Source organism: Thunnus albacares, chromosome 8 (assembly GCF_914725855.1).
Source record: "Thunnus albacares chromosome 8, fThuAlb1.1, whole genome shotgun sequence".
NCBI lineage: Eukaryota > Metazoa > Chordata > Actinopteri > Scombriformes > Scombridae > Thunnus > Thunnus albacares.
Window position 1 is genome coordinate 22,668,642 of NC_058113.1, and position 27,529 is coordinate 22,696,170.

Consider the following 27,529-nt stretch of genomic DNA (forward strand, 5'->3'; position numbering starts at 1 on the left):
TAAACATTGTCCAGGGAGACACGAGGGAAAAGAGGGAATTTTATACTAAAAAGACTTAACCAACTGCTGAAACCTCATATTAACTTAAGAGAAAACTCTTGTATACATTTTGCACAAAAGGAGAACTGTGGATTTTGTCCAACATCACTTGCATTGAAAGTGCATTAAGAAGAGATCTTTTAATTGCCAGTATGGACAGGATGAATGATAACAAGCAAAACCTGTTTCAATTTTCAAATGGGCACCTGACCATTGTTTTAAAACAGACTTGAAAAATTGTGAACCTATCGTTTAAGGAAATCTCCCTTGGTCTAGACCTGGATTATCAGTGTTCAATATAAAATAAACTGAAATAAAGTGAAAATCTGTAACTTCTGTTGAGAAATAATATTTATTAATACACATTCAGCCACAAATATCTGTTCACAGAAATATTCTTGGCTTCCGTTGACGCTTTTGAACTGTTCTTTCAGTGTCTCTAAGCCACAATCTGCAGCATCTGCAGGCTCCAAACCACCAACCTCCAACCACCATCAATCACTGTGATCCTGTTAATTAAACTTTTGTAGCTAACTGTTGTGCCTTCTCCTCTCTGTAGCCTTTGAGCAGCTGGTTGATCAGAGCCAGTTCGTTCTCTTTTTTCACAGGATACAGAGGAGGGAAGGGGTTGCCTTTGTACTCCAGGACGGCCATCTTGGCTTTATCCAAGTTCTGTCTGTTGGGAATGCGTGCCATCCGTGTGTAGCCATTTGACTGGGTCTCAAACCGCGGTGCGAGGACCTTAAAGAGCTTTGGGACCAGATCCTTTTCCTGAAGAGAGGAAAAAAAAGACTCAAACTAAACCACAACTTAATATCAACCAGTTTAGATCAAGAACAACAGAGCTTGTTGCTTCACAAAGTTTTATAAGCGCTGCAGATACTTACTGTCAACCAAAAGCTGGCCATTTTCATCGCCTTCTCGTCCATGTCTCCCTTTTTGGCGTAGTCAATCAGCTGGGAAAAAGAGAAAACACATACAGTCAGAACTATTATGTGTAAAGGAGAGAGGACCTTCTTCACAAAAGAAGATGTATGTAAGTACATAATGCTGGACAAGAAGCTGTCAGGTGATGCTAAAGCGTCCTTGAAGACATCTCAGGTTTTCTGCAGGAATACCTCAGTTTTCCTTTGATAATACTGATTCTATTAATTCTTCATCATCAACTAACACATGCAGCATCAGGTTAGATAACTAATATTTTATGGATATTCTAATGGCAATGATAAACTTACTATACAACGAATTCAAGATTCAAGAGATTCAAGATTTCTTTATCGTCATTTCTCAGTACTTGCATACTTAAACTACTAAAAATATAAGATTACTAAAAATATACTAATGTATTAAGAAAGTTTCAGAAACATAAGGTAAAAGAATTATATAAATACACAGAAGTACACAAAAATAAATAAAAGCCTTAAAATAGCGGCAAAGGTAAACATGAGGTAGCGCAATGAGTTTGCAGCAAAGCATTTTACTGTTCACTGTGAAAGTTCATGGGAGAGTAAGGGGGGGGGGTTGGGTGTGCTTGTGGGAAGATCTATAGTGTTAATGATCCTGACATCCTGGGGGAAGAAGCTGTTGATAACACAATATTTAATGGTTCAAACTATATATGGTAGGGCTGAACAATTAATCGAAATTTTATCAAAATCGCAATATGGCCTACTGCAATTTTCAAATGGCAGGAGGTGCAATATTTGTTAAAGGGGAAATGTGTCAAAATACTGTATGAAACATTACAGTAAGTATACAGTATTACAGTACAATGTACATTGTTGGATTACATACTTGTTCTGTCTACAAAAAATTTGAGTGACTGAGAACACCGTCGTTCTCCCAACATTCGGCTGCAACCTTCGACCGGCCTCGGCCATTGTAAGACCATGATTGAGACCACGGTCCACAATCGTTGCCCTTATTTCATCTGCCTCTTCTACCTCCTCCTCTGTTTTGCCTCCCTACCCTTCTTCACACAGCCTTACTCCTCTTCTTCCTCTTCCCGGCTGCTGATGCTGTTCATTTCCTTGTTGTTCTTCCATTGTCAGAAATTAGAACACTGTGTTGTGCTCTATCTATTCATGCTTGCCAATTGAAGGTTCATGAGATGCACCTCTGAGCTATTTTAGAGAACGGGTTGATCTAACACTTCACACATTCCCCTTCATTAGTGAAAGTCAAGATTCGCCTGAGAGCAATTTGTCAATTCAGGACACATTTACAAAAAAAATCTTATGGAAATGTGTAAGAAAATATGCTTGACAGATTATGACAACTGGTTCAATCACTTTGCAAACTAATGCCAAGATGTTTTGGGGAGTAAGACTATTCAACAGAAAACCAGTATAATACATCTTGATCACAATTGCAATATCAGTCAAAATAAATCACAAATTACGTATTTTCTCAAAATCACTCAGCCCTACTATATGGCCAGAAATATTCGGACACTCCTGTCCATATATTTTAGTGCACTTTTGGTCTGGTGCTGTTTTTCACAAAGACAAAGACAGACAAAACAAAAGCGGGGTACTCAGAAGACAATAAAACAACAGAAAGCCAAACAGAAGGTCAAAACAAAACAAAAGCAAGACAAAATTGGGATAAAGTTCAGACGAGAAGACAAAAGACACCAAAACACAGTAGAGAGAAGACAAAAAGACAATGAAAGAAAAAAGGCAGTAAAAAAAGATTAATAAAAAGGTGGTAAAAAGACAACATCACATAAAAGTAAGTCTATAAATATGGGTTTTAAAAGTCAGTGATTTTGCGAGCCTTATCACCTCAGGCCGGTTGTTTCAAAGCCGAAGGCAGAAGCACAGTCACCTTTAGATTTAAGCCTCGACTTCAAAACAGCCAGAAGGCCCCACCTGAGGATCTAAGGCTGCTCATATGGGGTCACATCTGTTATGTAGCTTGGAGCCAGATCCAAATGTGCTATAAAAGTGATCAGTAAAATCTTAAAATCAATTCTAAATCGAATAGGTAACCAGTGGAGAGACGCCTGGATTGGGGTGATGTGATGTCATCTGTTAAAACCAGTAAGAAGCCGAGCTGCTGCATTCTGGACTAGTTGGAGGCGAGAGAGTGACTTTTGGTTTATACCAGACAGGAGGAAGTTACAGTAGTCTAATCTAGAGATGATAAGTGCATGAATGACTTTTTCCAGGTCACTGTGTTAAACTACTGTTTTAATTCTGGAGATGGTTCTTAGTTGAAGGAAGCAGAAATAGACAACTTTTTTTTTTTAAAAAAATCTGTGGTTCAAAGATTAAATCAGAATCAAATAGTGCTCTGAAATTTGGGTAACATCAGGGTGTAATGTTTGAGTGCCCACATACTTATGGCCATGTAGTGTACACTGACTGAACTAATCGACAAAATTGGACAATTAATGGAAATACGACCATTTTATTAGAGATATTAATTTGTAGTTTTATAACTGATGTATTTAGTTACAAATTCCACAGCAAGAAAAATAATTTTAAATTGAATCATGCTTGAGTTTAACTGAAAGACGAACAGAGACATTTAATCCAGCACACGTTTCATTATTATTATTATGGCACCATCATCAGTCGTCACCTTTTCTGCGTAGAAGCGAACTTCATCTGCTCGGGCCTGCGTGGTTTCTATCCTCTCGTGTCGGACCAGTCCAGTAAGGATGTTCCGGAGCATGTTGATTCGGGACTGAGGACCCAGACCCATCTTCCGGGCCACACGGCCGTGAGAGATCAACATGTTCAACGTGAGGCGCATTTTGTCCGGTGAGTTTGTCCTGCGGCACACAAACTGCCAACCGACGGGAGAAGAGTTTATTTAAACTGTCCTATAGCTGAATAATAACAATTATTTACACGTGATAACAAATCCTGAGGTCGGCTGTCTGCGCGAAGGCTCCAGGGTTTGACATTGGTGGTGCACCGACAAAATTTGTCCGACTTGGTCATGGAACTGGGAGATTAAAGGTTCCGCTTAAACTCAGAAAAAGAAAACGACAACAAAGAACCATAGAAATAACAATTTATCATTATTATTATTATTATTATTATTATTATTATTATTATTATTATTATTATTATTATTATTATTATTATTATTATTGTTGTTGTTGTTGTTGTTGTTATTATTACTAGTAGTATTGCTGTTGTTGTTACAGAAGAATAGATGAAGTGGCTTAGGTGTACCAAATGGATACTTGAACACATCGTTTTGATGTTTTTTGTCTCGATTATGTTAAAAAAATATGTTATGTTATGTTATAATTAAATTTACAATAAAACTTGCTCAATATCACTTTCTGTCATTAAAGTTTCTGCTTTTCCAAGTTTCTTAAGAAAGCATATTCCTTAAATCGTATTTAAACACTAGTTCTTCATTTTTGTGCTGTTTTTTCTTCTTCTATTTGTTGATTATAACTATATGACCTCAATATGTTATGAGACTTATAAAATGTACAGGAATATTCATCACAAATTTTAAATAACATAAGATTTTTATTATTTTTCTCATAAAGTGTTGGGAGATATCCAGATCATATGGAGAGACAGACAGAGAGGAATAAAAACCAAGACTAAAAATGCAGGTCTTATATTTTTATTTCATTTTAATCTCCATTATAACAAGCAAAGTTTCATTTACATTGGGTTTGTGCAGTATAGAAACGGCAGAGGTATGATTGGACCAGACTCAGTAAGTGGCCATGGTGCTGTGCAGCCAGTCTGTGAATATGCAGGTCTAAAGCAGGAGAAAGGAAAACATGGGTAAAAATTTGTAAACTCACATTTCACATCAGGTTATGTGAATTGTATGGTATTTTTCTGTGTCATAAAACACAACAATGATAAGGAAACTTATTTTTACCTTGGCATAGACACTGGGGTGATTTTTCTCTGCACACCCAAAGCCCCAGGACACAACACCCTGCAGCTCCCTGTTACATACAACAGGACCACCAGAGTCACCCTGAGAAAGAGAGAGACATGAAATTTAACACATGTTAGAGAGCTGAGTCTAAACTAAATGCTTTATGCATTTTGCAAAAGTAGAGATACATACCTGGCAGGAGTCCTTGCCTCCCTCCAGGTATCCAGCACAGAACATGGCCTCGGTGATCATGCCAGGGTAGGAGTTGTCACAGTCCTCATCAGACAGGATGGGGATGTCCAGGCACTGTAGCTTGTTGCTATCAGCAGCTGTGGAGATACAAAACCAGACACAGAAGGAAAAATGAAAGATTGACAAATATAAGAGTGAAAAACAGCATCACTGTATTGAGACTGTATTTGATACTCACAGGAGCTCATGGTCACGCCCCATCCAGAGACTTTGCACATAGTGCCAGCAGGAGCACAGCTAGTGGGCAGAGCCACAGGTTGGACGTACTGGTTGATAGTGGCAGGTTTGCTCAACTTGATCAGCATGATGTCATTGTTAACGAACCAGGACTCATAGTTGGGATGCGGGATCACGCGGGCAGCAGGAATGATCTGTTCATTGCCATCCATGAACCATTGGTTGTGATCACCCAGAACAGAATGTCCATTTTGCTAAAAGAGAGGTCAAACTTGAGAGGGAGAAGCTGCAGAGGAAAAGCAGAGAACTGAAGATATGTTTTTAAATCTTTAATCATACTGACGATTTGTAACAATGGGCAGCAGACACAACCCAGTACTCGTTGACCAGGGAGCCACCACAGAAGTGGTAGCCAGAGTTCAGAGACACCTGATGGGGCTGAGAATGAGGCGTGCACTCATACCCTCCAACAATTTCGTCATCCTCTGTGGCAACTGAAAAAAGGATATTCCTTACATCTTTCATTAATTTCATAAAAAAGTGTTTTGTATCTCCTTTGCATCTTTGGGGTCATTCATAGATTCAAGATTTTTTTGGCCATGTAATTGATTTGTAAGCTGTAGGGCACTAATCCTGTAATAAATATATTCTGAATGTTGGTGCTCTCTACATGTGGTCCATACGTACACACAGCTCCCAGGAGTAGGGCAAAAACCAGAGACCTCATGATTAGGTGACGGAAGATCAAAAGAGAAGGAGAGCCATGTTGGGTTTTTATTGACTGCTTTAACCAGTGCAAACTGTCAAGACACACCCCAGATGCTGCTGACCAATCAAAACCTTGGAATAATACTGTAATAAAAGTTTATCCAAAGCAGGACTTTCATAGTTGGATTCTACATGGACTCTGCTTGAAAAAAAAAACAGTTCTGACTCAAAAATGCACATTCAAACAGTGTGTGTTATTTTTGTTTGTTCCATTCTGGCTGTGGCTGGGTTTCCGCACAGTGCAGCATGTTTAGTACAAATTGTAATCAGCATCCTGGCCTTGACTCGGGCCCTGACACAGTGCCAGGTGGAGCCTCTCTCACAGGCTGACTTGCTGTCAGGCTATAGCCTTCATAAATGAAAACAGTAAGGAACACAGTTTCACAACCACTGTAAAATATACATACAGTATGAATGATTTCTCCTTCTCTCCCTTTGATTTTAGCTCAGTGCATGTCATATCATGTCATGCAATAACATTGTGAATATGTTAAAGTGAAGAATTAGTTCAAATAATACTACACAAATGATAATAAATACACTAGTTAATTTTAAAAAAATCAGGCAAATTTCACATAATTATTATTAGGGAAGAGAAAAAACTATACTGTTAATTCAAACATTGAAGGCAATAAAAAAGAAAAAAAAATCGGTCGTAATAATCATTACAGGGGATTAAATACAGAGCAGTGACTTCTATTCACCTTTATGGCACATAATTATTGGCACATTCAGAAGGATGTTTTTACTGATTCACTCAGTGTATAATATACATCCACATGTTGTGCCAGTAAATATGCCACCACATCAAAATTTCCAAAGAATTATATTCTAATATAATAATATTTGTCACATTTTAAAAGGAAGCACATCTTGTTCTCAGTGATTCTTTCCTCTGTAAGTTTCCAGGACTGTTTATGTCTTCTTGTCTCATTGTCCAGACTGTGGATATACTGTATTTTTATGGGGTCTGTCTCTACTTCAGGTGTCTCTCTGTGAATAGATTTTCTGCTAGTTTATATTTTCTCACAGTAATTAACATAACTACAGTGCCTTTATTTTGTCTATTACACTTGTATTCCTGTTTATCCATGTTGTTCCACTGCAGGTTTTTGTTTGCTCTCCAAAAAATTGAGCTGACATGAGTCTTTTGAGGTAATAGGTTGTTTGCAGAGTTGATTGTATTTGCCAAAGTTTTAGGTAATTCTAACTATAATGAATAGAAGAGTTTTTAAAAATCTGAATCATATCATAAGACAACAAATACATTAAACATACACCCAAACATTAAGTGCAAAAAGTGGTCAACACAGAAGTAATCCGATATTTAGGCCCTTATATATCATAATATATCATAACAGAATAATGTATAATATCAAATAGGATCTTGGGTATGTAATCAATAAATATTTTGCATTGGTATTTCTGTTTACACAAGGCTTTTGAGCCCATTTTAACACAAGTTGCAGTATTATAAACATTAAGGTCACATACACATGTACTTCTAATTTATGTAACTAATGATAAATGCACTTTCTATGACTGCCTGTTTATTTGTTGCTGGACAAATTATTTTTCTTTGAATAGATTTTGAATAGATTGAATAGAATTTTGCAATGACAAAGTTTGTCATTTTACCAGTTTGGATGTCAAAATACAGTATAAACAGTAGACATAGGATAAGCAGGATAAGATAAGCAGTAATTGCCTTGTTTGTAATGTATCATGAAGGACAGTGAACTGTTTTAAAACCTTAGTGAAAAATCAAGGCTAAGTTTTATAGTGCTGTGATGAGAATACCACGATGTAGGAAGACAGAGGCTAAAAAAAACTAAAAAAAATGGAAAGAACAATTGTATGCAAGTCAGGTGTATGACTTTATTGATGCAGATGAGAAATGGCTGCACATTTTTCAAAACTACAACATTACTGGAGTTAGAATAATGGAAGAAAGGCAGCAGAATAAGATGATGGTCACATGATCAGATTTAATTGCTGGCCATGGTCTCCTCCAGCCACTGGTTGAAGAGGCACACCTGGGAATGGAGAGAGAAAAAGGTAAGTTAAAACAGGCAGCCAGCAGCATATATGTTGAATGTTAACTGGACATGCAAAATGTGAAAGTTCAGTTGAAATAGTGATTTAATTTATTATGAAGAGATATTTTAGCTATACCCTGCAGTAGACACCAGGGTGGTCCCTCTCAGCACATCCGTATCCCCAGGACACGACACCCTGCAGCTCACCGTTGCACACAACGGGGCCACCAGAGTCACCCTGAAATAGAGAATATGAACAGTGAACAGAATGAAAGAATAAATGATTTCAATATATTTCAATACTAAAAATAACAAATATTCTTCTATTTAAATACCAATATTCTTGATTTTTCAACCCAGAAGCACAGGTCTAGAGCTAGGCCCTTTGCAGATTCCTTTTGTTACGTACCTGGCAGGAATCCTTGCCGCCCTCCAGGAATCCAGCACAGAACATGGCATCAGTGATCATGCCAGGGTAGGCGTTGTCACAGTCGGTTTGGGGGAGGATGGGGAGGTCCAGGCACTGCAGCTTGTCACCGTCATCAACTGCAATGTTTAAAAGATAGTATGGGTGAAAAACAATTAAAAAAAACACAAATGTTGCTCTGAAACATTCTGTAACTCCTAGCTGTTCAAATGCAGATGATACTCACCGGAGCTCATGGTGTTGCCCCAGCCAGAGACAAGACACATGGTGCCAGCGGGGGCGCAGCTGGTGGGCAGAGCCACAGGCTGCACAAACTCGTTGAGGGTGGCGGGCTCGCTCAGCTTGATCAGCATGATGTCATTGTCGATGGTGTAGGGGTTGTAGTTGGGGTTGCGGATGACACGGGAGGAGCTGATGAACTGCTCGGTTCCCTCATTGACCCTGATGTGGTGCTCTCCAAGACGCACCTGAATACGGCTGGAAAAAGACAATAAACAAAGGATAAGTGCTAAAACACAGAAAAATGACTAGTACATATACATTTGTATATCACTTGGATAATACCAATTATGCTGGAAAAACATGAAGAATGTGCTTACGACTTGTAGCAGTGAGCAGCAGACACAACCCAGTTCTCATTGACCAGGGAGCCACCACAGAAGTGGTAGCCAGAGTTCAGAGACACCTGATGGGGCTGGGAGTGGGCCTGGCACTCATACCCTCCGACGATCTTGTCGTCCTCTGTGGCAACTGAAAACACACAGGGAGCCAAACAGTTAGTGGCCAAGTGAAAGTTTTTATAATTCAGTGATTAGGGCTGGGAGAGATATATGCTTACAAGCAGCTCCGATGAGCAGAACGAAGACCAGAGACCTCATGGTTGCTGTGTGATCCTGTCGATGAGAGGACTTCACCTGGAGCCCCGGTTTATATGGAAAGGCAGCTCTCCTGTTTCCGTGCTGAACACACCTCCCAAAGTTGTTTTTCACCAATCAGAATCCTGGAAAAATGATTGTGGGTATTCTGGGAAAAGCAAACTTTTTTTTGCTGATGGGTGGTGATGTGTCAGGCACTGATGACTGACATGGTTTAAATTCCATTGTTTGTTAATCTTTTGAGAGTAACATTAAATGTAATTGTAAATAATGGACACTGATTAAAAAACACATTCAAATGCATTTTAAAATTCAGTGTAGCAAATATATGCATTTATATAAAAATGACTATCCATATGACATAGATCGATTGATCTTTGATTATGTAATGCCTGCATGTCTTCCTGTCATCCTGGCCTTGACTCGGGCCCTGACGCAGTGCCAGGTGGAGCCTCTCTCACAGGCTGACTTGCTGTCAGGCTCTAGCCTTCACAAAGGAAAACAGTAAGGAACACAGTTTCACAACTACTGTAAAATGTACATACAGTATGAATTATTTCTCCTTCTCCCCCTCTGATTTGAACTCAATGCATGTCATATCATGTTATGCAATAACATTGTGAATATGTTAAAGTGAAGAATTAGTTCAAATAATAACTTTACTAATGATACTAAATACATGGGTTAATTTAAAAAAAATCAGGCAAATTTCATGTAATTATTATTGGGGAAAAGAAAAAAAGCTATACTGTTGAATCAAAATAATTGACAGTAAAGGCAATAAGAAAAAGGTAAAAGAAAACAACAACCCCAAAAACAGCTGTAATAATCATTACAGAGGATTAAATACAGAGCAGTGACTTCTATTCACCTTTATTTGGCACATTCAGAAGGATGTTTTTACTGATTCACTCAGTGTATAATATACATCCACATGTTGTGCCAGTAAATATGCCAAAATTGGCACAGAATTATATTCTAATATATTTTATATTATTACTTATATTTGTCACATTTTAAAAGGAAACACATCTTGTTCTCAGTGATTCTTTCCTCTGTAAGTTTCCAGGACTGTTTATGTCTTCTTGTCTCATTGTCCAGACTGTGGATATACTGTATTTTTATGGGGTCTGTCTCTACTTCAGGTGTCTCTCTGTGAAAAGTTTTCTGCTAGTTTATATTTTTTCACAGTAATTAACATAACTACAGTGACTTTATTTTGTCTATTACACTTGTATTCCTGTTTATCCATGTTGTTCCACTGCAGGTTTTTGTTTGCCCTCCAAAAAAATTGAGCTGACATGAGTCTTTTGAGGTAATAGGTTGTTTGCAGAGTTGATTGTATTTGCCAAAGTTTCAGGTAATTCTGACTAAAATGAATAGTAGAGTTTTTAAAAATCTGAATCATATCATAAGACAACAAATACATTAAACATACACCCAAACATTAAGTGCAAAAAGTGGTCAACACAGAAGTAATCCGATATTTAGGCCCTTATATATCATAATATATCATAACAGAATAATGTATAATATCAAATAGGATCTTGGGTATGTAATTAATAAATATTTTGCATTGGTATTTCTGTTTACACAAGGCTTTTGAGCCCATTTTAACACAAGCTGCAGTATTATAAACATTAAGGTCACATACACATGTACCTCTAATTTATGTAACTAATGATAAATGCACTTTCTATGACTGCCTGTTTATTTGTTGCTGGACAAATTATTTTTCTTTGAATAGATTTTGAATAGATTGAATAGAATTTTGCAATGACAAAGTTTGTCATTTTACCAGTTTGGATGTCAAAATACAGTATAAACAGTAGACATAGGATAAGCAGGATAAGATAAGCAGTGATTGCCTTGTTTCTAATGTATCATGAAGGGCAGTGAACTGTTTTAAAACCTTAGTGAAAAATCAAGGCTAAGTTTTATAGTGCTGTGATGAGAATACCACGATGTAGGAAGACAAAGGCTAAAAAAATGGAGAGAACAATTGTATGCAAGTCAGGTGTATGACTTTATTGATGCAGATGAGAAATGGCTGCACATTGTTCAAAACTCTACAACATTACTGGAGTTAGAATAATGGAAGAAAGGCAGCAGAATAAGATGATGGTTGCATGATCAGATTTAATTGTTGGCCATGGTCTCCTCCAGCCACTGGTTGAAGAGGCACACCTGGGAATGGAGAGAGAAAGAGGTAAGTTAGCACAGACAGCCAGAAGCATATATGTTGAATGTTAACTGGACATGCAAAATGTGAAATTTCAGTTGAAATAGTGATTTGATTTATTATGAAGATATATATTAGCTATACCCTGCAGTAGACACCAGGGTGGTCCCTCTCAGCACATCCGTATCCCCAGGACACGACACCCTGCAGCTCACCGTTGCACACAACGGGGCCACCAGAGTCACCCTGAAAGAGACAATATGAACAGTGAACAGAGTGAAAGAATAAATGATTTCAATATATTTCAATATTAAAAATAAAAAATATACTTATATTGAAATACCAATATTCTTGATTTTTCAACCCAGAAGCACAGGTCTAGAGCTAGGCCCTTTGCAGATTCCTTTTGTTACGTACCTGGCAGGAATCCTTGCCGCCCTCCAGGAATCCAGCACAGAACATGGCATCAGTGATCATGCCAGGGTAGGCGTTGTCACAGTCGGTTTGGGGGAGGATGGGGAGGTCCAGGCACTGCAGTTTGTCACCGTCATCAACTGCAATGTTTAAAAGAAAGTATGGGTGAAAAACAATTAAAAAAAAACACAAATGTTGCTCTGAAACATTCTGTAACTCCTAGCTGTTCAAATGCAGATGATACTCACCGGAGCTCATGGTGTTGCCCCAGCCAGAGACAAGACACATGGTGCCAGCGGGGGCGCAGCTGGTGGGCAGAGCCACAGGCTGCACAAACTCGTTGAGGGTGGCGGGCTCGCTCAGCTTGATCAGCATGATGTCATTGTCGATGGTGTAGGGGTTGTAGTTGGGGTTGCGGATGACACGGGAGGAGCTGATGATCTGCTCGGTTCCCTCATTGACCCTGATGTGGTGCTCTCCAAGACGCACCTGAATACGACTGGAAAAAGACAATAAACAAAGGATAAGTGCTAAAACACAGAAAAATGACTAGTACATATACATTTGTATATCACTTGGATAATACCAATTATGCTGGAAAAACATGAAGAATGTGCTTACGACTTGTAGCAGTGAGCAGCAGACACAACCCAGTTCTCATTGACCAGGGAGCCACCACAGAAGTGGTAGCCAGAGTTCAGAGACACCTGATGGGGCTGGGAGTGGGCCTGGCACTCATACCCTCCGACGATCTTGTCGTCCTCTGTGGCAACTGAAAACACACAGGGAGCCAAACAGTTAGTGGCCAAGTGAAAGTTTTTATAATTCAGTGATTAGGGCTGGGAGAGATATATGCTTACAAGCAGCTCCGATGAGCAGAACAAAGACCAGAGACCTCATGGTTGCTGTGTGATCTTGTCGATGAGAGGACTTCACCTGGAGCCCCGGTTTATATGGAAAGGCAGCTCTCCTGTTTCCGTGCTGAACACACCTCCCAAAGTTGTTTTTCACCAATCAGAATCCTGGAAAAATGATTGTGGGTATTCTGGGAAAAGCAAACTTTTTTTTGCTGATGGGTGGTGATGTGTCAGGCACTGATGACTGACATGGTTTAAATTCTATTGTTTGTTAATCTTTTGAGAGTAACATTAAATGTAATTGTAAATAATGGACACTGATTAAAAAAACACACTTAAATGCATTTTAAAATTCAGTGTAGCAAATATATGCATTTATATAAAAATGACTATCCATATGACATAGATTGATTGATCTTTGATTATGTAATGCCTGCGTGTCTTCCTGTCATCCTGGCCTTGACTCGGGCCCTGACGCAGTGCCAGGTGGAGCCTCTCTCACAGGCTGACTTGCTGTCAGGCTCTAGCCTTCACAAAGGAAAAGAGTAAGGAACGCAGTTTCACAACTACTGTAAAATGTACATACAGTATGAATTATTTCTCCTTCTCCCCCTCTGATTTGAACTCAATGCATGTCATATCATGTTATGCAATAACATTGTGAATATGTTAAAGTGAAGAATTAGTTCAAATAACACTTTACTAATGATACTAAAAACATGGGTTAATTTAAAAAAAATCAGGCAAATTTCATGTAATTATTATTGGGGAAAAGAAAAAAAGCTATACTGTTGAATCAAAATAATTGACAGTAAAGGCAATAAGAAAAAGGTAAAAGAAAACAACAACCCCAAAAACAGCTGTAATAATCATTACAGAGGATTAAATACAGAGCAGTGACTTCTATTTACCTTTATTTGGCACATTCAGAAGGATGTTTTTACTGATTCACTCAGTGTATAATATACATCCACATGTTGTGCCAGTAAATATGCCAAAATTGGCACAGAATTATATTCTAATATATTTTATATTATTACTTATATTTGTCACATTTTAAAAGGAAGCACATCTTGTTCTCAGTGATTCTTTCCTCTGTAAGTTTCCAGGACTGTTTATGTCTTCTTGTCTCATTGTCCAGACTGTGGATATGCTGTATTTTTATGGGGTCTGTCTCTACTTCAGGTGTCTCTCTGTGAAAAGTTTTCTGCTAGTTTATATTTTTTCACAGTAATTAACATAACTACAGTGACTTTATTTTGTCTATTACACTTGTATTCCTGTTTATCCATGTTGTTCCACTGCAGGTTTTTGTTTGCCCTCCAAAAAAATTGAGCTGACATGAGTCTTTTGAGGTAATAGGTTGTTTGCAGAGTTGATTGTATTTGCCAAAGTTTCAGGTAATTCTGACTAAAATGAATAGTAGAGTTTTTAAAAATCTGAATCATATCATAAGACAACAAATACATTAAACATACACCCAAACATTAAGTGCAAAAAGTGGTAAACACAGAAGTAATCCGATATTTAGGCCCTTATATATCATGATATATCATAACAGAATAATGTATAATATCAAATAGGATCTTGGGTATGTAATTAATAAATATTTTGCATTGGTATTTCTGTTTACACAAGGCTTTTGAGCCCATTTTAACACAAGTTGCAGTATTATAAACATTAAGGTCACATACACATGTACCTCTAATTTATGTAACTAATGATAAATGCACTTCCTATGATTACATGTTTATTTGTTGCTGGACAAATTATTTTTCTTTGAATAGATTTTGAATAGATTGAATAGAATTTTGCAATGACAAAGTTTGTCATTTTACCAGTTTGGACGTCAAAATACAGTATAAACAGTAGACATAGGATAAGCAGGATAAGATAAGCAGTGATTGCCTTGTTTGTAATGTATCATGAAGGGCAGTGAACTGTTTTAAAACCTTGGTGAAAAATCAAGGCTAAGTTTTATAGTGCTGTGATGAGAATACCACGATGTAGGAAGACAAAGGCTAAAAAAATGGAAAGAACAATTGTATGCAAGTCAGGTGTATGACTTTATTGATGCAGATGAGAAATGGCTGCACATTGTTCAAAACTCTACAACATTAGTGGAGTTAGAATAATGGAAGAAAGGCAGCAGAATAAGATGATGGTCACATGATCAGATTTAATTGCTGGCCATGGTCTCCTCCAGCCACTGGTTGAAGAGGCACACCTGGGAATGGAGACAGAAAGAGGTTAGTTAAAACAGGCAGCCAGCAGCATATATGTTGAATGTTAACTGGACATGCAAAACGTGAAAGTTCAGTTGAAATAGTGATTTAATTTATTATGAAGAGATATTTTAGCTATACCCTGCAGTAGACACCAGGGTGGTCCCTCTCAGCACATCCGTATCCCCAGGACACGACACCCTGCAGCTCACCGTTGCACACAACGGGGCCACCAGAGTCACCCTGAAAGAGAGAATATGAACAGTGAACAGAGTGAAAGAATAAATGATTTCAATATATTTCAATACTAAAAATAAAAAATATTCTTATATTGAAATACCAATATTCTTGATTTTTCAACCCAGAAGCACAGGTCTAGAGCTAGGCCCTTTGCAGATTCCTTTTGTTACGTACCTGGCAGGAATCCTTGCCGCCCTCCAGGAATCCAGCACAGAACATGGCATCAGTGATCATGCCAGGGTAGGCGTTGTCACAGTCGGTTTGGGGGAGGATGGGGAGGTCCAGGCACTGCAGCTTGTCACCGTCATCAACTGCAATGTTTAAAAGAAAGTATGGGTGAAAAACAATTAAAAAAAACACAAATGTTGCTCTGAAACATTCTGTAAGTCCTAGCTGTTCAAATGCAGATGATACTCACCGGAGCTCATGGTGTTGCCCCAGCCAGAGACAAGACACATGGTGCCAGCGGGGGCGCAGCTGGTGGGCAGAGCCACAGGCTGCACAAACTCGTTGAGGGTGGCGGGCTCGCTCAGCTTGATCAGCATGATGTCATTGTCGATGGTGTAGGGGTTGTAGTTGGGGTTGCGGATGACACGGGAGGAGCTGATGAACTGCTCGGTTCCCTCATTGACCCTGATGTGGTGCTCTCCAAGACGCACCTGAATACGACTGGAAAAAGACAATAAACAAAGGATAAGTGCTAAAACACAGAAAAATGACTAGTACATATACATTTGTATATCACTTGGATAATACCAATTATGCTGGAAAAACATGAAGAATGTGCTTACGACTTGTAGCAGTGAGCAGCAGACACAACCCAGTTCTCATTGACCAGGGAACCACCACAGAAGTGGTAGCCAGAGTTCAGAGACACCTGATGGGGCTGGGAGTGGGCCTGGCACTCATACCCTCCGACGATCTTGTCGTCCTCTGTGGCAACTGAAAACACACAGGGAGCCAAACAGTTAGTGGCCAAGTGAAAGTTTTTATAATTCAGTGATTAGGGCTGGGAGAGATATATGCTTACAAGCAGCTCCGATGAGCAGAACGAAGACCAGAGACCTCATGGTTGCTGTGTGATCTTGTCGATGAGAGGACTTCACCTGGAGCCCCGGTTTATATGGAAAGGCAGCTCTCCTGTTTCCGTGCTGAACACACCTCCCAAAGTTGTTTTTCACCAATCAGAATCCTGGAAAAATGATTGTGGGTATTCTGGGAAAAGCAAACTTTTTTTTGCTGATGGGTGGTGATGTGTCAGGCACTGATGACTGACATGGTTTAAATTCTATTGTTTGTTAATCTTTTTAGAGTAACATTAAATGTAATTGTAAATAATGGACACTGATTAAAAAACACACTTAAATGCATTTTAAAATTCAGTGTAGCAAATATATGCATTTATATAAAAATGACTATCCATATGACATAGATTGATTGATCTTTGATTATGTAATGCCTGCATGTCTTCCTGTCATCCTGGCCTTGACTCGGGCCCTGACGCAGTGCCAGGTGGAGCCTCTCTCACAGGCTGACTTGCTGTCAGGCTCTAGCCTTCACAAAGGAAAAGAGTAAGGAACGTAGTTTCACAACTACTGTAAAATGTACATACAGTATGAATTATTTCTCCTTCTCCTCCTCTGATTTGAACTCAATGCATGTCATATCATGTTATGCAATAACATTGTGAATATGTTAAAGTGAAGAATTAGTTCAAATAATAACTTTACTAATGATACTAAAAACATGGGTTAATTTAAAAAACAGACAAATTTCATGTAATTATTATTGGGGAAAAGAAAAAAAGCTATACTGTTAAGTCAAAATAATTGACAGTAAAGGCAATAAGAAAAAGGTAAAAAAAACAAACAAACCCAAAAAACAGCTGTAATAATCATTACAGAGGATTAAATACAGAGCAGTGACTTCTATTCACCTTTATTTGGCACATTCAGAAGGATGTTTTTACTGATTCACTCAGTTTATAATATACATCCACATGTTGTGCCAGTAAATATGCCAAAATTGGCACAGAATTATATTCTAATATATTTTATATTATTACTTATATTTGTCACATTTTAAAAGGAAGCACATCTTGTTCTCAGTGATTCTTTCCTCTGTAAGTTTCCAGGACTGTTTATGTCTTCTTGTCTCATTGTCCAGACTGTGGATATACTGTATTTTTATGGGGTCTGTCTCTACTTCAGGTGTCTCTCTGTGAAAAGATTTTCTGCTAGTTTATATTTTCTCACAGTAATTAACATAACTACAGTGCCTTTATTTTGTCTATTACACTTATATTCCTGTTTATCCATGTTGTTCCACTGCAGGATTTTGTTTGCTCTCCAAAAAAATTGAGCTGACATGAGTCTTTTGAGGTAATAGGTTGTTTGCAGAGTTGATTGTATTTACCAAAGTTTTAGGTAATTCTAACTAAAATGAATAGAAGAGTTTTTAAAAATCTGAATCATATCATAAGACAACAAATACATTAAACATACACCCAAACATTAAGTGCAAAAAGTGGTCAACACAGAAGTAATACCGACATTTAGGCCCTTATATATCATAATATATCATAACTGAATAATGTATAATATCAAATAGGATCTTGGGTATGTAATTAATAAATATTTTGCATTGGTATTTCTGTTTACACAAGGCTTTTGAGCCCATTTTAACACAAGCTGCAGTATTATAAACATTAAGGTCACATACACATGTACCTCTAATTTATGTAACTAATGATAAATGCACTTTCTCTGACTGCCTGTTTATTTGTTGCTGGACAAATTATTCTTCTTTGAATAGATTTTGAATAGATTGAGTAGAATTTTGCAATGACAAAGTTTGTCATTTTACCAGTTTGGATGTCAAAATACAGTATAAACAGTAGACATAGGATAAGCAGGATAAGATAAGCAGTGATTGCCTTGTTTGTAATGTATCATGAAGGACAGTGAACTGTTTTAAAACCTTAGTGAAAAATCAAGGCTAAGTTTTATAGTGCTGTGATGAGAATACCACGATGTAGGAAGACAAAGGCTAAAAAAATGGAGAGAACAATTGTATGCAAGTCAGGTGTATGACTTTATTGATGCAGATGAGAAATGGCTGCACATTTTTCAAAACTCTACAACATTACTGGAGTTAGAATAACGGAAGAGAGGCAGCAGAATAAGATGATGGTCACATGATCAGATTTAATTGCTGGCCATGGTCTCCTCCAGCCACTGGTTGAAGAGGCACACCTGGGAATGGAGACAGAAAGAGGTAAGTTAAAAACAGACAGCCAGCAGCATATATGTTGAATGTTAACTGGACATGCAAAATGTGAAAGTTCAGTTGAAATAGTGATTTAATTTATTATGAAGAGATATTTTAGCTATACCCTGCAGTAAACACCAGGGTGGTCCCTCTCAGCACATCCGTATCCCCAGGACACGACACCCTGCAGCTCACCGTTGCACACAACAGGGCCACCAGAGTCACCCTGAAAGAGAGAATATGAACAGTGAACAGAGTGAAATAATAAATGATTTCAATATATTTCAATACTAAAAACAACAAATATTCTTATATTGAAATACCAATATTCTTGATTTTTCAACCCAGAAGCACAGGTCTAGAGCTAGGCCCTTTGCAGATTCCTTTTGTTACGTACCTGGCAGGAATCCTTGCCGCCCTCCAGGAATCCAGCACAGAACATGGCATCAGTGATCATGCCAGGGTAGGCATTGTCACAGTCGGTTTGGGGGAGGATGGGGAGGTCCAGGCACTGCAGCTTGTCACCGTCATCAACTGCAATGTTTAAAAGAAAGTATGGGTGAAAAACAATTAAAAAAAACACAAATGTTGCTCTGAAACATTCTGTAAGTCCTAGCTGTTCAAATGCAGATGATACTCACCGGAGCTCATGGTGTTGCCCCAGCCAGAGACAAGACACATGGTGCCAGCGGGGGCGCAGCTGGTGGGCAGAGCCACAGGCTGCACAAACTCGTTGAGGGTGGCGGGCTCGCTCAGCTTGATCAGCATGATGTCATTGTCGATGGTGTAGGGGTTGTAGTTGGGGTTGCGGATGACACGGGAGGAGCTGATGAACTGCTCGGTTCCCTCAGAGACCCTGATGTGGTGCTCTCCAAGACGCACCTGAATACGACTGGAAAAAGACAATAAACAAAGGATAAGTGCTAAAACACAGAAAAATGACTAGTACATATACATTTGTATATCACTTGGATAATACCAATTATGCTGGAAAAACATGAAGAATATGCTTACGACTTGTAGCAGTGAGCAGCAGACACAACCCAGTTCTCATTGACCAGGGAGCCACCACAGAAGTGGTAGCCAGAGTTCAGAGACACCTGATGGGGCTGGGAGTGGGCCTGGCACTCATACCCTCCGACGATCTTGTCGTCCTCTGTGGCAACTGAAAACACACAGGGAGCCAAACAGTTAGTGGCCAAGTGAAAGTTTTTATAATTCAGTGATTAGGGCTGGGAGAGATATATGCTTACAAGCAGCTCCGATGAGCAGAACGAAGACCAGAGACCTCATGGTTGCTGTGTGATCTTGTCGATGAGAGGACTTCACCTGGAGCCCCGGTTTATATGGAAAGGCAGCTCTCCTGTTTCCGTGCTGAACACACCTCCCAAAGTTGTTTTTCACCAATCAGAATCCTGGAAAAATGATTGTGGGTATTCTGGGAAAAGCAAACTTTTTTTTGCTGATGGGTGGTGATGTGTCAGGCACTGATGACTGACATGGTTTAAATTCTATTGTTTGTTAATCTTTTTAGAGTAACATTAAATGTAATTGTAAATAATGGACACTGATTAAAAAACACATTTAAATGCATTTTAAAATTCAGTGTAGCAAATATATGCATTTATATAAAAATGACTATCCATATGACATAGATTGATTGATCTTTGATTATGTAATGCCTGCATGTCTTCCTGTCATCCTGGCCTTGACTCGGGCCCTGACGCAGTGCCAGGTGGAGCCTCTCTCACAGGCTGACTTGCTGTCAGGCTCTAGCCTTCACAAAGGAAAACAGTAAGGAACGCAGTTTCACAACTACTGTAAAATGTACATACAGTATGAATTATTTCTCCTTCTCCCCCTTTGATTTTAACTCAGTACATGTCATATCATGTTATGCAATAACATTGTGAATATGTTAAAGTGAAGAATTAGTTCAAATAATACTACACAAATGATAGTAAATACATGGGTTAATTTAAAAAAAAATCAGGCAAATTTCACGTAATTATTATTAGGGAATAGGAAAAACTATATTATTAATTCAAAATAATTTACTTTGAAGGCAATAAGAAATACGTTAAAAAAACGGCCATAATAATCATTACAGGGGATTAAATACAGAGCAGTGACTTCTATTCACCTTTATGTGGCACATTCAGAAGGATGTTGTTACTGATTCACTCAGTGTATAATATACATCCACATGTTGTGCCAGTAAATATGCCAGTAAATATGCCACCACATCAAAATTTCCAAAGAATTATATTTTAATATAATAATATTTGTCACATTTTAAAAGGAAGCACATCTTGTTCTCAGTGATTCTTTCCTCTGTAAGTTTCCAGGACTGTTTATGTCTTCTTGTCTCATTGTCCAGACTGTGGATATGCTGTATTTTTATGAGGTCTGTCTCTACTTCAGGTGTCTCTCTGTGAAAAGATTTTCTGCTAGTTTATATTTTCTCACAGTAATTAACATAACTACAGTGCCTTTATTTTCTCTATTACACTTGTATTCCTGTTTATCCGTGTTGTTCCACTGCAGGTTTTTATTTGCTCTCCAAAAAATTGAGCTGATATGAGTCTTTTGAGGTAATAGGTTGTTTGCAGAGTTGATTGTATTTGCCAAAGTTTTAGGTAATTCTAACTAAAATGAATAGAAGAGTTTTTAAAAATCTGAATCATATCATAAGACAACAAATACATTAAACATACACCCAAAGTGCAAAAAGTGGTCAACACAGAAGTAATCCGATATTTAGGCCCTTATATATCATAATATATCATAACAGAATAATGTATAATATCAAATAGGATCTTGGGTATGTAATTAATAAATATTTTGCATTGGTATTTCTGTTTACACAAGGCTTTTGAGCCCATTTTAACACAAGCTGCAGTATTATAAACATTAAGGTCACATACACATGTACCTCTAATTTATGTAACTAATGATAAATGCACTTCCTCTGATTACATGTTTATTTGTTGCTGGACAAATTATTTTTCTTTGAATAGATTTTGAATAGATTGAATAGAATTTTGCAATGACAAAGTTTGTCATTTTACCAGTTTGGATGTCAAAATACAGTATAAACAGTAGACATACGATAAGCAGGATAAGATAAGCAGTGATTGCCTTGTTTCTAATGTATTATGAAGGGCAGTGAACTGTTTTAAAACCTTAGCGAAAAATCAAGGCTAAGTTTTATAGTGCTGTGATGAGAATACCACGATGTAGGAAGACAAAGGCTAAAAAAATGGAAAGAACAATTGTATGCAGTCAGGTGTATGACTTTATTGATGCAGATGAGAAATGGCTGCACATTTTTCAAAACTCTACAACATTACTAGAGTTAGAATAATGGAAGAAAGGCAGCAGAATAAGATGATGGTTGCATGATCAGATTTAATTGCTGGCCATGGTCTCCTCCAGCCACTGGTTGAAGAGGCACACCTGGGAATGGAGAGAGAAAGAGGTTAGTTAAAACAGGCAGCCAGCAGCATATATGTTGAATGTTAACTGGACATGCAAAATGTGAAAGTTCAGTTGAAATAGTGATTTAATTTATTATGAAGAGATATTTTAGCTATACCCTGCAGTAAACACCAGGGTGGCCCCTCTCAGCACATCCGTATCCCCAGGACACGACACCCTGCAGCTCACCGTTGCACACAACGGGGCCACCAGAGTCACCCTGAAAGAGAGAATATGAACAGTGAACAGAATGAAAGAATAAATGATTTCAATATATTTCAATATTAAAAATAAAAAATATACTTATATTGAAATACCAATATTCTTGATTTTTCAACCCAGAAGCACAGGTCTAGAGCTAGGCCCTTTGCAGATTCCTTTTGTTACGTACCTGGCAGGAATCCTTGCCGCCCTCCAGGAATCCAGCACAGAACATGGCATTAGTGATCATGCCAGGGTAGGCGTTGTCACAGTCCGCTTGGGGGAGGATGGGGAGGTCCAGGCACTGCAGCTTGTCACCGTCATCAACTGTAATGTTTAAAAGATAGTATGGGTGAAAAACAATTAAAAAAAACACAAATGTTGCTCTGAAACATTCTGTAAGTCCTAGCTGTTCAAATGCAGATGATACTCACCGGAGCTCATGGTGTTGCCCCAGCCAGAGACAAGACACATGGTGCCAGCGGGGGCGCAGCTGGTGGGCAGAGCCACAGGCTGCACATACTGGTTGAGGATGGCAGGCCTGCTCAGCTTGATCAGCATGATGTCATTGTCGATGGTGTAGGGGTTGTAGCCGGGGTTGCGGATGACACGGGAGGAGCTGATGATCTGCTCGGTTCCCTCAGCGACCCTGATGTGGTGCTCTCCAAGACGCACCTGAATACGACTGGAAAAAGACAATAAACAAAGGATAAGTGCAAAAACACAGAAAAATGACTAGTACATATACATTTGTATATCACTTGGATAATACCAATTATGCTGGAAAAACATGAAGAATGTGCTTACGACTTGTAGCAGTGACCAGCAGACACAACCCAGTTCTCGTTGACCAGGGAACCACCACAGAAGTGGTAGCCAGCATTCAGAGACACCTGATGGGGCTGGGAGTGGGCCTGGCACTCATACCCTCCGACGATCTTGTCGTCTTCCGTGGCAACTGAAAACACACAGGGAGCCAAACAGTTAGTGGCCAAGTGAAAGTTTTTACATTACAGTGATTAGGGCTGGGAGAGATATATGCTTACAAGCAGCTCCGATGAGCAGAACGAAGACCAGAGACCTCATGGTTGCTGTGTGATCCTGTCGATGAGAGGACTTCACCTGGAGCCCCGGTTTATATCGAAAAGCAGCTCTCCTGTTTCCTTGACGAACATACCTCCCAAAGTTGTTTTTCACCAATCAGAATCCTGGAAAAATTATTGTGGGTATTCTGGGAAAAGCAAATATTTTATTATGCTGATGGGTGGTGATGTGTCAGGCACTGATGACTGACATGGCTTAAATCCAGTTCAGTTCAATTCAACTCAGTTCAATTCAATTCAATTCAATTTTATTTATATAGTGCCAGATAACAACAAAAGTCATCTCAGGGCACCTTTCACAAAGAGCAGATCTAGATTGTACTCTTTAATTTACAGAGACCCAACGATTCCCCCATGAGCAAGCACATTGCTTGTATTGTTTGTAAATCTTTATAGAGTAACATTAAATGTAATTGTAAATAATGGACACTGATTAAAAAATACATTTGAATGCATTTTAAAATTCAGTGTAGCAAATGTGTGCATTTATATGAAAATGATTATCCATATGACATAGACTGATTGATCTTTGATCACGTAATGCCTGCATGTCTTCTAGATGAGTTCACTTATCTGAGGAACAAAAACTACAATATCTCTTGGAATCTCAGATGACTGTTTCTAACCATTTCGTGTAACATATTTTCAGCTCTACAAGGGATTGCATCTCTATTCAGCACAGAATGTATTTTGTTATCGTAAACCTTGACATGGATAGAGTGCTGTTCTATGAAGACGTGGCAGCAGCTCTGCAGATGGCCTGGTTCACAACCACAGTTGTGCAGATTGTGGCTTTCACAGGAAAACCAACCAACGTGTCTAAACTTTGTTCGACACTTGAAAAGATGTTGATTCAGGAAAGTGAAAAGAGGTGAACAACAAGAAACTAAACATTCATTGCACAATTAGTAGATGAAGTCACCTGTGAGAACACTTCTCAGTGAACCATGTTTATACAGGATTGCACATGAGTTTAATTGTCAAGTGACTGACTTTTTAAAGTTGCCACTTCCATGTTCTTGTCAAATGTAATCTGATGATTCAGACAAAACCTTTTTGTAACATTGTTAGAAGTGAATAGGGTTACTGAATAGTATTGGCTAAAATCAATGCAAAGAGTTATAGCTGATGACATAATAAACTAAATTCTCGTCAGTCAGCTAGCCTGATATCTGGGTCAAATACAGCACAGAGTGAAGTTTGAGTCGACGTCAGGCATGTTGAGCTTTTTACATGTTAAAGTGAAGCTGCTGCAGTTTCGCATATTAAGTGTGCATGAATAACGTTAATGGAAGAAAGTGCATGATTCCTCAAAATTCACAGTCCTTCCATAGTGTTCAAAAGGATTTAGAATCCAAAACGCACAGTATTTTCTTAGTTAATGGTGAGATTTGAACAGGACTTTTCCTCACTTTTAATGTTTCAACTCTATTTTGCATTGTACAACAGTTGGATTTGACTGTGTGTAAAATGTCAAACAGCAGTAGAAATTTAAAAAAAAATAGAAAAATGCAATGGACTATTATTTGCCAGTGCAGCTGAACAAAAAGGTTCAGACCTTTGAATGGATTCGATTCATTTTGATAATATGAGATATTGTTTCAGTCATTATGTTAAAGTTCATGTAAGTAAATGTTTATATACTCAAAGTAGACCTTTTATTGTTGGCAGACTCTTCTGTGACTCAGCCTTGAGCAAAGGCATGATGTGAATAATCCAGCTGTCTCAGCCATACTGAGTTGGATATTATTGGATCACAAGCCTGCGGTTCTTTGGGGTCAGTCACCTGGAATGAACCACCTACACTGGCTGGTACCTCACTATCAACTTTTTTATGTTGATTGACAATTACTTGACCAATCAGGGAGCTTGGAGTAGATATAAAAACAGGACTTTGAGTGACCTGACAGAATCAGACTGCAACCATGAGGTCTCTTGTCTTTGTTCTGCTCATCGGAGCCGCTTGTGAGTGTGACACAGTACTTGTAGAATGGGTTGACTGTCATTTCTCATACACTTTTAAGTACTGACTTGAAGCAAACTATGAAGTAACCCTGATGCTCTTATCTGATTTCAGTTGCCACGGAGGACGACAAGATCGTCGGAGGGTATGAGTGCCAGCCCCACACAGAGCCCCATCAGGTGTCTCTGAATGCTGGGTACCACTTCTGCGGTGGCTCCCTGGTCAGTGAAAACTGGGTTGTGTCTGCTGCTCACTGCTACAAATCGTAAGCACATTCTAGATATTTTTTAGGCCTGACTTATTGATGGGAGAATAAACATTAAAATATAGAAAACTAGCATCTATTTCTTCTTCTGTCCATCTTATTCAATCTTTTATCTCTTTCAGTCGTATTGAAGTGCGTCTTGGAGAGCACCACATCGGAGTCAATGAGGGCAATGAGCAGTTCATTAGTGCTTCCCTTATCATCCGACACCCTCACTTCAACCGCTACAGTCTTGAGAATGACGTCATGCTGCTCAAGCTGAGTGAGCCTGCCATTCTCAACCAGCATGTGCAGCCTGTGGCTCTTCCTACCAGCTGTGCCCCCGCCGGCACCATGTGCAAAGTCACTGGCTGGGGCAACACCATGAGCTCCGGTGAGTAGTAACTCCTGCACTACCGTACATGCACTTTATCATTTTTTTTTCTGTAGTTCCCGTTTCCTCTAAATGTGTTTTGTTCTCCAGCTGAAAAACATCACAGACAAAACTAAATGCACATTTGTATATTAATTTTTCTACAATCTCCAACAATACATCCCTCCTTTTGTTTTCTTGCTGCAGCTTCTGACAGCAACAGGCTGCAGTGCCTGGACATCCCTATCCTGTCTGATGAGGACTGTCACAACTCCTACCCTGGTGGTATGATTGACAACACCATGTTCTGCGCTGGATACCTGGAGGGAGGCAAGGACTCCTGTCAGGTGTGTATCTCTGCTTTTCAATCACAACTGCACTTCATGACCTTAATGAAGTATTGAAAATATTCACAATGTAATTCATGTAAATAATTCAGTATAAGTATAATCATTCTCTACGTTTCTCAGGGTGACTCCGGTGGTCCTGTTGTGTGCAACGGTGAGCTGCAGGGCGTCGTGTCTTGGGGCTATGGATGTGCTGAGAAGAACCACCCTGGTGTCTACGCCAAGGTAATGCTTCACTGCATCAACTAGAAATATGACTCTCATACTGCTCAATGTGGCGACACTGCAACAAACTGACTAATGTCTTCCCATTTTCAGGTCTGTGTGCAGACTGACTGGCTGCACAACACGATGGCCAGCAATTAGCTTGACCATTCAACCTCCACATCAGATAGACAAACCATTTTCACCTTCTCCAAATACCATCTTTTTTTAAGTTAACTTTATCTTTAAATGAACTTTAGTGAAATATGTTTATCAATGAAAAATGTTTTGAAATAAATGATAGGTTCTTCTGTTCAGTTATTATTTTCTAAAAAAAATATTTGTACAAGTCATGCTGGAAAAATAACTTGGTCGCTGTTTCAGTGGGTTACAGACTATTATTGTAAATATGTGAATTAAATTGATGAATAAATGCTTAAAGTAATAAAACATGTCTATTCTTATTCCTTTATTGGCCATGAGTTGATATAACAAAGTATCTCTATAAAAATATTAATATTTCCAAAAGAAGAATCATTTCACCATCCACATAGAAAGAAATATCATTTTTTCACTCTGAGACCAACAGAACAGAAATGCAATATAACCCTATAAATGTGAGACAGTAGTGTTTGAAAGGAGAATTTTCCCATGTGGGTGGGCTTTATATGCCTGATATGGAAAGTGAGAAAAGAAAATTACATCATTCTAAATTCTATCTGTCCATATAAATTAATCCGTAGTCCATATAATCTGACACATTTACATTGTTAGGCCTTTCTATAATCTATTTTTTGTATAACGTTTATTCATTTTATTCTTGTCTTGTCTGTTTTTTCCAATATTTATTCAATTGGTTTTGCCCCAGTGTCACTTGTCTGTGCCGTTAACCTTTTTTATTTTTAGCTCCCTCTGTTGTCGCTAATCAACATTTTTAATTTTCTTGGTTGCAAAGTGCCTTACGGGAATAATCATTCCTT

The 27,529-nt window shown here is 38.6% G+C and overlaps 8 protein-coding genes and 1 long non-coding RNA gene across 10 annotated transcripts; 2 read left to right on the plus strand and 7 right to left on the minus strand.

The window, feature by feature from the left end:
- Positions 1 to 372: 372 nt before the first annotated feature.
- Positions 373 to 3,989, minus strand: mrpl17 (mitochondrial ribosomal protein L17). Its single transcript, XM_044360022.1, has 3 exons — positions 3,628 to 3,989; positions 927 to 995; positions 373 to 810 (listed from the first exon to the last, which is right to left on the minus strand). The coding sequence occupies exons 1-3, from the start codon at positions 3,799 to 3,801 to the stop codon at positions 556 to 558; spliced, it is 498 nt and encodes a 165-aa protein (XP_044215957.1). The 5' UTR covers positions 3,802 to 3,989; the 3' UTR covers positions 373 to 555.
- On the plus strand, positions 1,004 to 24,313 carry LOC122987967. Its single transcript, XR_006404673.1, has 3 exons — positions 1,004 to 1,771; positions 6,607 to 6,611; positions 24,302 to 24,313. It is a non-coding gene; the product is annotated as an uncharacterized LOC122987967 (long non-coding RNA).
- Positions 4,656 to 6,106, minus strand: LOC122987966 (trypsin-2-like). 2 transcript variants are annotated; one of them, XM_044360024.1, is made up of 6 exons: positions 6,025 to 6,106; positions 5,677 to 5,831; positions 5,339 to 5,591; positions 5,101 to 5,237; positions 4,906 to 5,007; positions 4,656 to 4,779 (listed from the first exon to the last, which is right to left on the minus strand). In XM_044360024.1, exons 1-6 carry the CDS (start codon positions 6,062 to 6,064, stop codon positions 4,732 to 4,734), a joined length of 735 nt encoding a protein of 244 aa, XP_044215959.1. In that variant the 5' UTR covers positions 6,065 to 6,106; the 3' UTR covers positions 4,656 to 4,731. The 2 variants fall into 2 exon arrangements, with proteins under 2 accessions (XP_044215959.1, XP_044215958.1); XM_044360023.1 differs by lacking the exon at positions 6,025 to 6,106 and having other exon boundaries at positions 5,681 to 5,783.
- Positions 7,964 to 9,490, minus strand: LOC122987960 (trypsin-1-like). Its single transcript, XM_044360017.1, has 6 exons — positions 9,410 to 9,490; positions 9,171 to 9,321; positions 8,798 to 9,048; positions 8,554 to 8,690; positions 8,281 to 8,382; positions 7,964 to 8,141 (listed from the first exon to the last, which is right to left on the minus strand). The coding sequence occupies exons 1-6, from the start codon at positions 9,447 to 9,449 to the stop codon at positions 8,094 to 8,096; spliced, it is 729 nt and encodes a 242-aa protein (XP_044215952.1). The 5' UTR covers positions 9,450 to 9,490; the 3' UTR covers positions 7,964 to 8,093.
- On the minus strand, positions 11,454 to 12,984 carry LOC122987962 (trypsin-1-like). The gene is made up of 6 exons (XM_044360019.1): positions 12,903 to 12,984; positions 12,664 to 12,814; positions 12,291 to 12,541; positions 12,046 to 12,182; positions 11,773 to 11,874; positions 11,454 to 11,633 (listed from the first exon to the last, which is right to left on the minus strand). Exons 1-6 carry the CDS (start codon positions 12,940 to 12,942, stop codon positions 11,586 to 11,588), a joined length of 729 nt encoding a protein of 242 aa, XP_044215954.1. The 5' UTR covers positions 12,943 to 12,984; the 3' UTR covers positions 11,454 to 11,585.
- On the minus strand, positions 14,947 to 16,500 carry LOC122987961 (trypsin-1-like). Its single transcript, XM_044360018.1, has 6 exons — positions 16,395 to 16,500; positions 16,156 to 16,306; positions 15,783 to 16,033; positions 15,539 to 15,675; positions 15,266 to 15,367; positions 14,947 to 15,126 (listed from the first exon to the last, which is right to left on the minus strand). The coding sequence occupies exons 1-6, from the start codon at positions 16,432 to 16,434 to the stop codon at positions 15,079 to 15,081; spliced, it is 729 nt and encodes a 242-aa protein (XP_044215953.1). The 5' UTR covers positions 16,435 to 16,500; the 3' UTR covers positions 14,947 to 15,078.
- Positions 18,490 to 19,993, minus strand: LOC122987963 (trypsin-1-like). The gene is made up of 6 exons (XM_044360020.1): positions 19,888 to 19,993; positions 19,649 to 19,799; positions 19,276 to 19,526; positions 19,032 to 19,168; positions 18,759 to 18,860; positions 18,490 to 18,618 (listed from the first exon to the last, which is right to left on the minus strand). Exons 1-6 carry the CDS (start codon positions 19,925 to 19,927, stop codon positions 18,571 to 18,573), a joined length of 729 nt encoding a protein of 242 aa, XP_044215955.1. The 5' UTR covers positions 19,928 to 19,993; the 3' UTR covers positions 18,490 to 18,570.
- Positions 21,996 to 23,416, minus strand: LOC122987964 (trypsin-1-like). Its single transcript, XM_044360021.1, has 6 exons — positions 23,362 to 23,416; positions 23,123 to 23,273; positions 22,750 to 23,000; positions 22,506 to 22,642; positions 22,233 to 22,334; positions 21,996 to 22,093 (listed from the first exon to the last, which is right to left on the minus strand). The coding sequence occupies exons 1-6, from the start codon at positions 23,399 to 23,401 to the stop codon at positions 22,046 to 22,048; spliced, it is 729 nt and encodes a 242-aa protein (XP_044215956.1). The 5' UTR covers positions 23,402 to 23,416; the 3' UTR covers positions 21,996 to 22,045.
- Positions 24,314 to 25,275: 962 nt separating the features above from the next.
- Positions 25,276 to 26,925, plus strand: LOC122988177 (trypsin-1-like). Its single transcript, XM_044360362.1, has 6 exons — positions 25,276 to 25,383; positions 25,496 to 25,646; positions 25,769 to 26,019; positions 26,206 to 26,345; positions 26,469 to 26,570; positions 26,664 to 26,925. Exons 1-6 carry the CDS (start codon positions 25,344 to 25,346, stop codon positions 26,709 to 26,711), a joined length of 732 nt encoding a protein of 243 aa, XP_044216297.1. The 5' UTR covers positions 25,276 to 25,343; the 3' UTR covers positions 26,712 to 26,925.
- The last annotated feature ends 604 nt before the right edge of the window (positions 26,926 to 27,529 follow it).